The 12,957-nt window shown below is 44.1% G+C and overlaps 5 protein-coding genes across 5 annotated transcripts; 4 read left to right on the forward strand and 1 right to left on the reverse strand.

The window, feature by feature from the left end:
• Positions 1-32: 32 nt before the first annotated feature.
• On the forward strand, positions 33-1,063 carry V865_001938 (uncharacterized protein; the record flags this gene model as incomplete). The annotated part of the gene is made up of 3 exons (XM_066225752.1): positions 33-250; positions 492-802; positions 942-1,063. 3 exons carry the CDS (start codon positions 33-35, stop codon positions 1,061-1,063), a joined length of 651 nt encoding a protein of 216 aa, XP_066081849.1.
• Positions 1,064-1,588: 525 nt separating this feature from the next.
• V865_001939 (uncharacterized protein) lies at positions 1,589-5,526 on the forward strand (the record flags this gene model as incomplete). Its single annotated transcript, XM_066225753.1, has 17 exons — positions 1,589-2,000; positions 2,093-2,311; positions 2,494-2,661; positions 2,794-2,905; positions 2,974-3,149; positions 3,255-3,351; positions 3,424-3,467; positions 3,531-3,638; positions 3,699-3,761; positions 3,827-3,899; positions 3,979-4,194; positions 4,258-4,385; positions 4,466-4,584; positions 4,658-4,697; positions 4,773-4,939; positions 4,998-5,034; positions 5,123-5,526. 17 exons carry the CDS (start codon positions 1,589-1,591, stop codon positions 5,524-5,526), a joined length of 2,583 nt encoding a protein of 860 aa, XP_066081850.1.
• A 242-nt stretch (positions 5,527-5,768) lies between these two features.
• V865_001940 (uncharacterized protein) lies at positions 5,769-8,746 on the reverse strand (the record flags this gene model as incomplete). Its single annotated transcript, XM_066225754.1, has 9 exons — positions 5,769-5,809; positions 5,866-5,915; positions 5,994-6,185; positions 6,263-6,378; positions 6,455-6,508; positions 6,576-6,980; positions 7,112-8,482; positions 8,542-8,586; positions 8,648-8,746. 9 exons carry the CDS (start codon positions 8,744-8,746, stop codon positions 5,769-5,771), a joined length of 2,373 nt encoding a protein of 790 aa, XP_066081851.1.
• A 360-nt stretch (positions 8,747-9,106) lies between these two features.
• On the forward strand, positions 9,107-10,648 carry V865_001941 (uncharacterized protein; the record flags this gene model as incomplete). Its single annotated transcript, XM_066225755.1, has 5 exons — positions 9,107-9,352; positions 9,417-9,584; positions 9,649-9,936; positions 10,003-10,457; positions 10,519-10,648. 5 exons carry the CDS (start codon positions 9,107-9,109, stop codon positions 10,646-10,648), a joined length of 1,287 nt encoding a protein of 428 aa, XP_066081852.1.
• Positions 10,649-11,161: 513 nt separating this feature from the next.
• Positions 11,162-12,874, forward strand: V865_001942 (uncharacterized protein; the record flags this gene model as incomplete). The annotated part of the gene is made up of 6 exons (XM_066225756.1): positions 11,162-11,293; positions 11,354-11,456; positions 11,574-11,779; positions 11,886-12,182; positions 12,287-12,340; positions 12,425-12,874. 6 exons carry the CDS (start codon positions 11,162-11,164, stop codon positions 12,872-12,874), a joined length of 1,242 nt encoding a protein of 413 aa, XP_066081853.1.
• Positions 12,875-12,957: the final 83 nt, after the last annotated feature.

Genomic DNA, 12,957 nt, shown 5'->3' on the forward strand with positions numbered 1-12,957 from the left:
CATCGTATTGATATCGACTCGTTCCACTCACAATGTCCCAATCGCAATCAGCTACACCTCGTCCATCCGGTTCAGCTTCAGCCTCGGCTTCAGGATCAGGTAGTCGAAATAGCACTTCGATATCTATTCCTGCTACCGCGGCAGCAGGTGGTATAACAGTCACTCAACCTCCCTCAACGGCTAGTGCTAGTTATTATAAGATTGCGAAGGATAGTTGGATAACTTTTGGTTGGAATATGACTAGCTTATAGTGAGTGGGGACTTCTGATCATTGATTCATGTGGAGATGGAGGATTAGGTGCAAGAGATGATCATTGGCCGTCCGTGTCTTCTGTGTGAGTAGTATCAACGCTAATCGATTTCTCCCTCTCTCTTTCTCTGTCGCTCGATCATTACATTACACTCCGATCATCCTCCAATCTATCCTCGCACATCCCATCTCCCAAAATACAACACAACACATCGCAAACCCCGTTAATTTCCACCCACAGTGTCACCCCCACATCCCTCACCGTCGTTGCCTCCTGCTCAGCGAACGGGAATGTCTACCCCGTTGGGCCCAACCCCACACCATCAGGTAATGCCTCCGCCAATGTCTTTCCAGGAAATACAACTCAGGTAGTATGGAATCCATACGACTGGGAGCAGATCCCAGGTCAAGTACCCTTCGCAGAGGCCACTTACGTCTTGAAGATATATGATGAGAGGGGGGATGGGTCGGCCGTGAAGGGGGGTTATCTTAGTCCGTATGCTGGTACGAACTTTATGATGTATCGACCTGGCGGGTACACAAGTTTGTCTGGTGAGTGGGCTCAATACGATCCTAATCAATGAAGATAGAAAGATGGTTTGGAGCCCAGAGAGGATGAAGGGAGAGGGGAATATTAGTAGAAAATGTAGAGGGCTAGTTGCTGATGTTTTTGGTACTCCTTTTTGATCAGACGGCTGGACCTGCTCGACATGTTCAAGTGCGTTTGAGACTTTCTCTCAACCTGCTCATTTGGCGATGTTCACTAGTCTTTTGATTACTCTCGTGACTGCGTGGGGTATCTTAAGGAGGTAAGGGTGGTGGAGGATTGTGTGACCGTGTGTGATCAAGTCTTATGTCCGATGGACAGAACACTTCTTGTATCGGTCATCCTCGATTCATTTCAGATCGGATCAACTAGTTTGAGAGTTGGTCGGTTGATTTCTGATCTGTCCATGAAACTTCTCTGTAACTTGGTCTGTACATATAACATATCAATCAATGGACAATATTTTCAATTCCGTAGCATGGTATTATTCTGGTCTGTCAAGTTGTGTATGGTGGCTTGATCTATATAATCTCTCTCGTTGGGTCAGTTACTCGATGAATGACAGTCGTTTGTGCTATTGAGATCTTGGGTTATGAACTCGGTTGCCAGATCGCTTTCGTCCTGTAACTTCCGACGGAACGCGAGGAGTGTTCATCGCAATGTTCGAATGGTCTGTCCGACTATAAATAGACGAGTTGTGGATAGGAAAGTAATGTATAAACATAGATATCGTAGACTGCTTGAGATAGAGTACACATACATCTAGGACCAAGAATAAGAGAAATTCCACCATGTCCGAAGACCAAGACTATCATGATGATATACCACCACCGCCATACCAGCGGAATGCCCCTTCGACATCTAGACAAGGTATAGTAGGATCACAAGGTATGATAGTGCCTTCCCACTGTCTTCATGTAATCTCACGTCTGGCTAATGGTGGTTATATAAAACCTATAGATCCTCGATCTTTCACCTCGACAAGCAATACATTAGACTCCTCGGCATCTTGGTCGAAAACCAAAAAGGACAAGATTGATATTTCGCTAAAACTGAAACTAGAAGATCAAGATAAATCGCTGAACACCTTTGGGGATTTACAGAATGGTATAACACCTGATGTCAAAGAGTATGCCATCGATCCGAATGGAAGTGGACCGGTACCTCCATTGAATATCGTAGTGTTCTATCTCGGTGATGAGTGTGAGTGGTACTCATCTCTCGCCATGATATTTTGCCTTGAAAAGTTGCAAGGTGAATTTTGACTGACCTCGTCCCTTGATGGGTATTGATAGTCGGCCTTATACCTTTATTATTGATCTCATTGGAACTTATCAAAAGCCATTCTCACCGCGTACGAATATCCACTCAAGAAGTTCATCGGGATACTATCATGAGATATAAAGAGAGATTATACGGATTGAAGGCAATTGATGGACAGAGGCTGGATGATAATTTGGAATTTTATGATGTATTGGCGGGACCTAAGTTTAGTATAAAGAATTGGTCGGATGGTGAGTTACAGTTTTTAAGCCCAGCGAACCTGAGAAGATCACAGCACGGTGTGATCTAGCGAGGGATAAATCCTCTCCTATCTCTCAATGTGGTTCTTAATTCGTGATTCTTGGATTTTGGGTTCTTGGCATACAAAAATAGTCGGCTGACATCAGTGCGTTTCTCATTACTATTTCGATAGATCCCCGTCAGATGGAAACTACCCTTCGAAGCCTATATCACTCAACATACTTACCCTGTTCATCCACCGGTTCTCCTTTCGCAGCGGATCTGATCATTTCTTATCCTGATACCTTGGCTCATGTTCACCTTGCGGAATTGTATGGAATCCCACTTCATATCATTTCTGGTAAGTCCAAGGTCAAGTCCAAATCCTTGTCTAGGTCTAGTTTCTGGATCTGTTATGCTCCGGGAATATCACACCTTGTTCAATGAAAAATATGGCTAGTTATTGATACGATTGATCTCGTATCCCTGATAGATAAACCTATATCACCTACCATCTCATTCCCACATCCTCAGACAACCCTCACCCAATCCAATACCCCGGGAAATATTTCGAACTATCTATCTTATGCATTATCAGAAAACCTGTAAGTCTATTGGACCGTATCTTCAATAGTATGTGATCAGGCCATAGCTAATAGACTGAGGGTATTAGAATATGGCATGAACTAGGTGAAGCGATAAATAAGAACTTTCGACAAGTCCCGTTAGGTCTTCAATCACTTGATGCAAGTACTGGCCCGGCGGTTTTGGATAGATTGAAGATACCAATAACGTATATATGGGATGGGGAGTTGAGGAAGAAAGCAGATGATTGGAAAGGACATATAGGTGAGTGGTCTTCATTAATTGTTTGTTCTTTATTGTATATCACATACATACGTTTATGGTTATTTGAGGATGGAGGAAATTGCTTGCTGATCATCGTCCTTGTAGATGTCACTGGATTCATTTACGATGATGATACTGCCTATCGACCAAGTGAAGAACTATCGAGATTTTTAGAGAAGAGTGAATCTACCATATATGTAAAGTAGGTCAATATACTCTCTGGGTGAAAGTTATCTTCTGCCTGCGTCTGACCCGTACGATCGTGTATCTGCAGCTTGGATTTGAGTATGATCGATGCAGATCTCAAAGAAAGTGTAGGTGAGTGCAAATCATCCTTTCTTGGTTAACCATAGATTGACTGAGGATGCATCTTTTTCGCAGTGAGCTCCCTAGCCGGGGGACTAAAGAAGATGGGATATAGTGCGATTCTAACTATCAGAGGGATGGAAAATTCCGGACAACTCCCCTCGGATGTATTTGTTCTGGATGGTCAGTCGATATATATGCTTTCGGCAAGAATCATCAATGCTAATCCGTGAATGGATATAGATCAAGAAGCAGCTTCTTGGCTGTTAAGCGATAACAAAGTATCGGCAATCATCTATGATGGAAGTAAGCGAAAGATTATTGCTTTTATTGGATTAGATGGGATTATATTGATCGTGTCTGTTTCCTAGGCTCATACATGGCCACTTTGGCTATAAAATACTCCGCCCCTTCAATCGCTATCACCCTCTCTACAGGAGATATGTGAGTATCCCTGAATCCTATGGACGATCAAAACGGATACTGCGAAAGCTTAACAATGGCAACCTTGCTTACCATGCAGGTATTGGCCCGAGCGATTATCCCATTTAGGAGCGTCCCCACGTCCAATCACCCTATCTCAAGTGACCGTCGAATCCCTCAGTGTGGCACTCGACGGAGCTTTATTTCCCGAAAGGAAAGTGATAGCTAAACAGCTAGCCGAGAGTGTCAGATCTTCAGATGGGGTAAAAGAAGCTGTTAAATCGATTCATTGTCATCTGCCATTACTCAACATGAGGTGAGTCATTGTCACTATCATCTACTATTTGATGGTAATTGACGGTCTAATGGCAAAATTCAGATGTGATATAGCGCCCCAATATAATGCGATGTGGTATCATCCCAAATACAACGTCCTCTTATCGTCCGTAGTTGCCGGTGTGTTGGTCGAACAAGGTAAATTGGAATTTAACGAATTACTTTTAAATCGTAAGTGTCTTATAAGAAATAACTTGTACAATCAATTTTACGCATCCAAAATTGATATAATTGGGAAATCTTTGTGTTAGGTCCCAAGGAGTATGCTGTCACTCAAGCGGATTCAGATCCGATGATAGGTGGTGTGCAAGCTTTCTTCTTAGCTTTGAGTGAATCGATACAGAGTGTAAAGTATCTATTTGGAGGTGATGTGAGTGCCACCATTCTTGAATATTGAAATATCGATTGCGTGTGATTGATAGTGTTTCATTTGATGTCTTTAGTCCCCTTCGAGAGAGGTAGACATATCCTCTCAACAAATTTGTAAGTCAATCATCAACCTTAAATTATTCACGGCACAAATCAGGACTAACCTTATCCTACTGGATTATATTGTAGATTCGATATACAACGAAGCGACACCAATCACTCAAACTAGTGATGGCCCTCAACCGATCACAGATTTCAAATCTGGTATGAAAGAGGCTCGGAGGGAGATGACAGAGGGAGTGAAAGATGGTGTAAAAGGGTTTGTCAACGGTCCTTTGGATCCTCTGAAAAGGGGTGTAAGTGTATTTCATATAGTAATTCAGTTATGGGTTTGACGGCTGATCTTCATTGTAGAATCTCATCGGAGGTGTATTTGGATTAGTAGGTGGGAGTAAGTTTGTCTTTCTTCTCTCTTCTCTGACTTACTAGGATCAGTTTATTTGAAATACCTTGAGTTGAGCTAACTATATGACTGATAGGTATAGGTCTGGTAACTCAACCTCTATCAGGTGCCATTCGTTCAATAGAATCTACAACACGTGGAATATCTTCTGAAATTTCCAATCCTAAACCTAAACGACTTGCACCCACTGCTGCTACTTCCCCTTCGGACGTATTGCGTAAACCCCGTATGGAGATTAGTAAGTCCCATGCGAGGTTTGTCAGTATACAAAGTAAGAGGGATATCTTAGATAGGTGGAAGGAATGTAAGACTTCCGAGAGCATTTTGGAGAGAAGGAAGAGGAGACAAGAGATCTTGAGTGGACGTGGGAGTGTATTATCAACAGATGGAATTGTCATTGAATATACGAGAGATGTTTCAAGTGGGAGTGGGGAGCAAGATAGAGAGAGGAAATGGTGGAAAGGAAAAGGTAGAGCGTGATTTGACTGTAATCGTGTTGTGTCAAGTTGTATCGTGTGTGGTAGAATAGACGATAGAAAATGAACAGTACGATTCCTCCACAAGCTCAATATGTGATCCATACCGCGGGATCATTATACAGGGGAAGCATACATAAAGATTCATTTAGAGTTATTAGACAAGATTCGTACATGGTGCATGAACACTTCGTCATGGGTCTAATTTAATTCTGGGACTATACATGCCTCTCACGATATGCCAAGTTATTGCTGGATCTCAAGATCACCAAAACTCATTGGGAATCCTATCCGAAGCAAGTCAGCTCTGACTGACTCAATCGCGAAGCTGTACTTTACTTACCCGACAAATCGTGTTGTGCCACCAAACCTACTAAATCATGTCTATTCATACTACATCGAAGTTCCCAAAGACTATCAGCTACGTCCCTCTATGCCAATTGATGTGAGGGTGAGAAGATACAAACTCACTGAATGCAAGCGCTTCTCAGGGCATTCCACAATGCCTCACTTGTAACTCCCTTCGACTTTACTTTACTCCCTTCCTGTCCGAACGAGTATCCCTCAGAAGCGTCGGAATGCTGTGATCGCAAAGCATCGAGGGCAGACTGGGCGGAGAGGGGGTATTGGCCGAGGTTGATATATGATATAGCAAGGTTGAATCTGAAGTGTATGTCATGTAAGCAACACACATTCTGTTGCACAGTTGTTCTCAAAAGAGTCCGCTACAAACCACTTACAGCGCTCTGACAAAGTTCGGATGGAGCTCCAAAGCTTTGCGATAATATTGAATCGCTTCGTTGGATCTGCCGCTATTCGCTAAAGTAGCTCCAAGCCGATTATACAGCAGCCAATCCTAAAGTATCACCATCAGCTTGGTTGTAGCCTCGACCTACAGAGTACTCAATTGACATGATAGACATTGGACTCACATCAGGTCGTACAGACAACGCCGCAAGGAAACAATCTTCTGCTTTTTGGTATTCCTACAATGAATCGGCATAAGCTAACCTCCATTCTTACGAGACAATGAAAAGGTAGTCGATAGCTTACCTCTGTGGCATTGAACAAGACCCCTAGAGCAACTTGTACATCCGCATCCACATTCTCGGGATCCTGTCTAGCTACATCGATCAACCTTTCAATCAACCTTGCCCTGTTCCTTAATTTTCCTCCCTCTTGTACATCGAGTCCACTCGTACTGGGACCCGAACCTTCACCAAGACTAATCCATTTTTCCAACATCGTACAAGCAGCCTCTATCTCACTTTCGTTAGTATAACTAACTGCCAGAGCCAAGTATGCAGGTCTATAGTCAGGTTCAAGTTGGATAGTCTTAGACAATGCCAATATAGCAGATTCCTCCCGTTCGTTCTCTTGTTGTTTTAAACCTAGGTTGTACCATGCTTCGAAGGATGACGGGGAGTTCTGAACGGCCGCTTCGAGTTCGAGTACGCCCTGGCAACGAGTATAACATAAACGATCAGCACGATTACTTCTAACACGACTTCGTCAATGATGCAAAGGTCCTTTGCGAGTTGCCGGCTGATTGACAAGATTTAGAAAGAACCAGGAAATTGATAACTCACTTTCAACGTTGGCGATTCCTGGGCCATCTCCCAATACGAAGCTACCTCGCTAACTCCAAAGTACGGGTTCTTCCTCTGAAATAAATACCTATCATCTACCCCCATACCTCTCAATTGCTGTTTCGCCGGTTCGGTTCTTTGGAAATTTTCCCAATCGTCCTGTAATTGACCCCAACTTTGATCGTTTCCTACTCCTTGATTCACCTCGATAGTAGGTACAGTTTTCATCATCCCATTGTATCCCATGAACACCTCATCGTTGAAATCATCTAAATCCAATCCCTCTTCTTCCCACGATGCACCTATTCCAGGTATAGACGTGGCATGTCTCAAAGCTTCTTCCAGGGTCTTAGGTACTCCACTTGCGGATGATAAATCTACGTCAGAATCGAAATGTACACTTTTCCTCGAGGCATTTTCGGATGATCGAATGAGCGCTTCTTGATCTTGGAAAGAGCTTTCCCAATTGGTCTGGAGATTTGGTGCTGGTGATGGGGAATCATATCGATCCAACGAAGGTATCGCACCATTTATATAACCCATAGGTGGAGCAGTACTGATATTGTTCTCGTGGTTCTTCATCCTGAGCTTCTGTTCTGGAAATGCCGCATTAAATGAATCCGCCCAATTGTGCATCGCCCCATCACTCTTGTCATTCTCCAAGATATCTTCTGTACTTTCCATTAACGTACCTCTCTCAACCAAATTTGCTCCTTCTCCTAATTCATCCCCGTACGTCTGTTTACCCTCATCTATCACTACATTCCCATTACCAACTTTCCTAAGTAACGATATGAAACTGCTTTGAGCCAACTTGGGGTTTGCTTTCAGTACACCATCAGGCCCTTCCAGCTCGTCGACAAACGTCTGAGCCGTCTTAGCTAAGATATCTTGTGATTCGGTCAGCGGTTCGTGGGAGATTGGAGGACCTTGTTTGGCAGGCGCTGATAATGTTTTTGCTGTTGCGTGTGGGTGAGAATGGTCTTGAAACGATGCTTGATACGGTTGAGTTGATGTATTGAGTGCATGATAGTGTAGTGGCCTTTTCCAAGGTGCTATAACTGGTTGTGACAGTCTCGTCGATTGCTGACTTGGATTCGTACTGCTTTGCGCCTGGGCGTACTCATGACTCCAGCCGTTCGAATGAGCTTGCGTTTGCCGAGGCACTGTCCTCTCTTGCGGTCGACTAGGACCAGCTTGAGATTGAGTGTGAACACCAAACGCGTCTGCCCAAGATGAAGCTGGAGGATCGAGGGAGGTTCTCTGAGCAGGAGGAAGGTGTCGACGTAAAGAGGCGATATCGAATGCCGATTGAGCATTTTGTGGGATCTGCGCTGGAGGTGAATATGAGGATGCCTGGGACTTGAACGGCTATAAGGTTATGAAATAAGCTGACTTTCTTCCAAGATCACAATCGAAATGCAGCTTACCTGTCTCGAAGAACTCGCTACGTTAGGTGTAGATACCAATCGGTCCTGTTACGCCCTTAGTCAGCTAACTGATCGGAAAATAGAATCGATAGCTGAGAGCACACACCTGCTGTAGAGACGTATCCCTGTCCAATCTACTGTGTACATTTTTCAGTACATTGCCTGGACCGCACTCCACCGCGGTTCCGGAAAGGAAAGCAGACATATCTGCTCTTGCTGCGATTGTTTCTCCGCCGATGGATGATAATCGAATTGAAGAAAGAAAGAAAGAGGAAATGAGTTTGCAAACTAAACAACAGTCGTATTCATCCACCGGGCCAAAGCACGCTGGTATAACCGGATAACCGAAAAAATGATGACGTGGTCATTTACATCCTCATAAGTGGGAGGATACAATAAGTTACGTATGCCGAAACATTAGATTACTATGCGTCATGCATCAGCAGCAATCTCGAAATTTCATTTCATTTCATTTCCATCAACTCTGCTCATCATCTTTATCGTCCTGTATTACCATCGCAGTCCCATTTTTGGTGATACAGACAGGTAGACTATCAGAATCGCTATGTCCAATCTTTTTATAACATCTTTGCCCCTCCCGATCGCCCGCTCGACCCTCGCAGGCCCCTCGAGACTTCCTCATCGGTGCTTTTCTAACATCCCACCGGTCTCAGGACGACAGGTACTAGGTCGTATAACGCCAAAGAGGATAGCGGTACCTAGATCGGCAATTGAGAATGGACAATATGCTGCTCCAGCGGGTTATACGAATAGCTCGCTGCCTAGAAGGTCAATATGGCGTCCGATAGTGGTAAGTGCATGTCGATGTTTCGTATCCGACAAACAGGCAAGCTGATTATAGAGTGTGTATTCAGTTCTGCGGATTACTAGGTGGAGGAGGATACGCCGCAGCTGCACTGTATACCAACAATGACACGCAGAAATGGGGTGATAAGCTTGGTGGGAGCAGTTGGTGGAGGAAGGGTCAGAGTCAACCGAGTGATAGAGAGATACATAGGGCGAAGCAGTTAGAGGGGGCTAGGGTGGGTTATTCTACAAGCTGATCACACTTGAACTTTCCTTAGACGTTGATATTCGCATTCACAGTCCGCACAGAAGACACTCAACAATCTCCCCAACACCCTCTCCTTCCTTCCCAATTTCCTACTAATTCCAGTTCTACGGACATACGTCATGGCCTCTGAATTCTACCTCAATACGCCCTCAGCGCAACTCGCCCCAATGGGTTTGATCTTCGTCATGGGAAACGTATTCGTATGGTGGAAGCTCAGAAGACTGGAACCGTTCATGAGGAAATGGTGGTTACATCGACCGATCGTTTTTGGTACGAAGAGGGATGAGTGGAGGAATTGCGTTACTATGTTTACTAGCGTTGTGAGTGATTTCTCCGACCGAAAACAATTGGATGTATTATGCTAATGTGGTTGATACCCGACCCAGCTATCACATCAATCCCTCCCACATCTCGCATTTAACTCCCTCGCCTTATTCTCATTCGGTTCCGCCGCATACTCATACATATCCTCATCTCCTTCTTTCCCAGCATTATCATCATCAACACATACACCTCATTTCCTCGCTTTCTTACTTACCGCTGGACTATTCTCCTCTTTGGGAAGTCATCTATGGACAAACATATTTAGATATCCAGCTCTGATGAAAGCCCTCAGTCATCCAGCTAGGATATCCAGTCCGCAAGCATTAATGTCCCACCAGGGGATATTACCTTCTCTCGGTGCCAGTGGAGCTATCTACGCCGCTTTGACACTCACCGCTTGTGCTTATCCCGATTCAAGCGTGGGGATTATATTTATCCCCTTTGTCAGTGTACCGATCGGAATGGGTGTCGCGGGGATGGTCACGCTAGATCTTATAGGTTTGATAAGAGGTTGGAGGTGAGTCAGCTATGATCGTCATTGGTTTGACTCCTAGCTGATACTGAATCAATGTGGGTAGATTGTTCGATCACGTTGCGCATCTCTCTGGAGCACTCTTTGGATTTGTCTACTATAGAGTGGGCAGGGAAGTATGGCAATGGACGAGAGAGAAGTTTGGTGCTGAACATAAAGGGTCTGGATTGTTTTGAGGGGGATCTGTAGATGGGTAGAGGTAGATAAGACCTACCAGATATGTATATAATATATCAGTATATTTATAATGCTCTCAAGGACCATGGGTCGTCTAGTCATTGATGCATTTCTCACTCTTGCTCATACAATACTCACTGGGTGGCAAATTGCTGAATCGGAGTGGTGGGAGTGGACTGCCTCCACTCTTCAGTGTCGTTATTTTCAAACTACCCACTACTCGAACATGACGTTGAGGTGTGGATGAGCATGAAAGGAGTGATATAACTATGCAACCTTTGTTACTACCCATCCAATTGCCTTCTTGTCTATTCCTACTGAAGATATATCGAACAAAAACATCTGACTCGACGTATCTTCCCCTTCCCCTTTCCCTTTCCCCTTCGATATCTTACACTTCCCTCTTGTACCCTGTCATTCCTCAAAAGATCCTCAGATTCATACATCCAGAGCAGACATGTAAGTCATAATCTCTACCTGAGTGTATCAGCTGACAGCCTTACTACTCCAATATGTCAAATAGGACTGGTGATACGAAACAACCTTTGGTCGAATTTCACGAACCACGGAATGATGATGAGGGGTTATCTAACGAAGACAGGTCTGATGGATCTTCTTCCCACTCCTCTTCATTCCATGATACCGTCAGTTTTTGTGGACTTATGCCCAGTAACCTCCGAGCTGACCATATCCATATATGATAGAACACCAAAGTCCATCCCCACATGAACACGGAGGACAAGGTGGAAGAGCATACCCCCAATAGTGCTTTAGAGAGGGTATCAAATCTCATTACGTCCGGTCAAGGTGAGTTTTAAGCAACTGAATCCCACTCCCCCCCCACTTTTTCGACTCCTTACCTTACATAGTACTATCAGACGGTACCCGATGTAGGCTGATATGTATTTTGCGCGTATCCCATAGCCAAAAAAATAATCCTCCTTTTAGGAGCAGGCATATCGACCTCGGCCGGAATCCCAGATTTCCGTTCACCCAAAACGGGATTATATCACAACTTGCAGAAACTCAACTTACCTTTCCCAGAGGCCGTTTTCGAATTGGGGTTTTTCAGGAAGAGACCTGAACCATTTTGGGAGTTGGCTAAAGAGATTTATCCGGGAAAGTTTCATGTGAGTGAATATATAAAATTATATATTGTTTTCTCCATCCGATTGATAGGATGGAATAAGGTAACGAGAACGTGACTGAACAGCTGTTCGGTTCATTTTGTACTAGCCCACACCAACCCATTACTTCCTAACCCTGCTACATCAACATAAGGTATTGAAAAGAGCATTCACCCAAAATATCGATACGCTCGAAACCCTCGCTGGATTACCCGAAAATATGATCGTTGAGGCTCATGGAAGTTTTGCGAGATCGCATTGTCTGGAATGTAGAGCCGAAGTGGATAGGGAAAAAATTTTGAGAGCGGGAGTTAGGAGGGGCGAAGTGGTTAGGTGTGATAATTTGGTCAAGAGCAAGGGGAAGAAGGGGAAGGATAAGACTGTTTGTGGAGGATTGGTGAAACCTGTAAGTTTTCCATACCTTAGTAACGGAAATGATCTAATCATATCATTTCATATTATGCCATGTCATATAGTGCTGACTTGATTTTGAATTTTCGGTATAAATAGGATATCGTATTCTTTGGTGAGAATTTACCTGATCGATTCTTCAACCTATTGCCGGTAAGTCCAGATATTTTTCACATTAGTGCCACCCCATCCCACGAACTACTTTCGCGGAATCAATCTGATGAGAGACATATGTAGGAACTCAAACAATGTGATCTACTATTGGTAATCGGTACATCCCTCCAGGTGCAACCTTTCGCCTCGCTAGTCGACAGGGTGCCATCGGATTGTCCGAGATTACTCATAAATCGAGAACCTGTTGGGCCATTCGAACTTCCTTCTTCCTCCGGTGTATTACCTGACTCTCTCAAAAAGATCCTAAGTCCCAAGAGCAAGGACCAGAGGGATATGTATTGGGAAGGAGATGCGGATCAGGGGATATACGAATTGGTAGAGCATCTAGGGTGGAGTGAGGAATTCGAAGAAGTTATGGGGAAGGGGAAGAAAGATCTTGAGAAGAGGTATAAAGATGCTGAGAAGCTGGAGGGTAAAGTAGATCAAGATGTGAGAGCTGTTAAGGAGATCGTAGATGATAGAGATGAGGCGGAGGAGTTGGAGGAAGCTATTAGAAGACAACTGAAATTGTGATGGTGAACGCATCGAACACAAGGATATTAAAGTAGATCACAGATTGCTATCGGTGGATAGGTATAGGTAGGACATGGTTGGAA

Source organism: Kwoniella europaea, chromosome 1, assembly GCF_036810445.1.
Source record: "Kwoniella europaea PYCC6329 chromosome 1, complete sequence".
In the NCBI taxonomy this organism is placed as follows: Eukaryota; Fungi; Basidiomycota; class Tremellomycetes; order Tremellales; family Cryptococcaceae; genus Kwoniella; species Kwoniella europaea.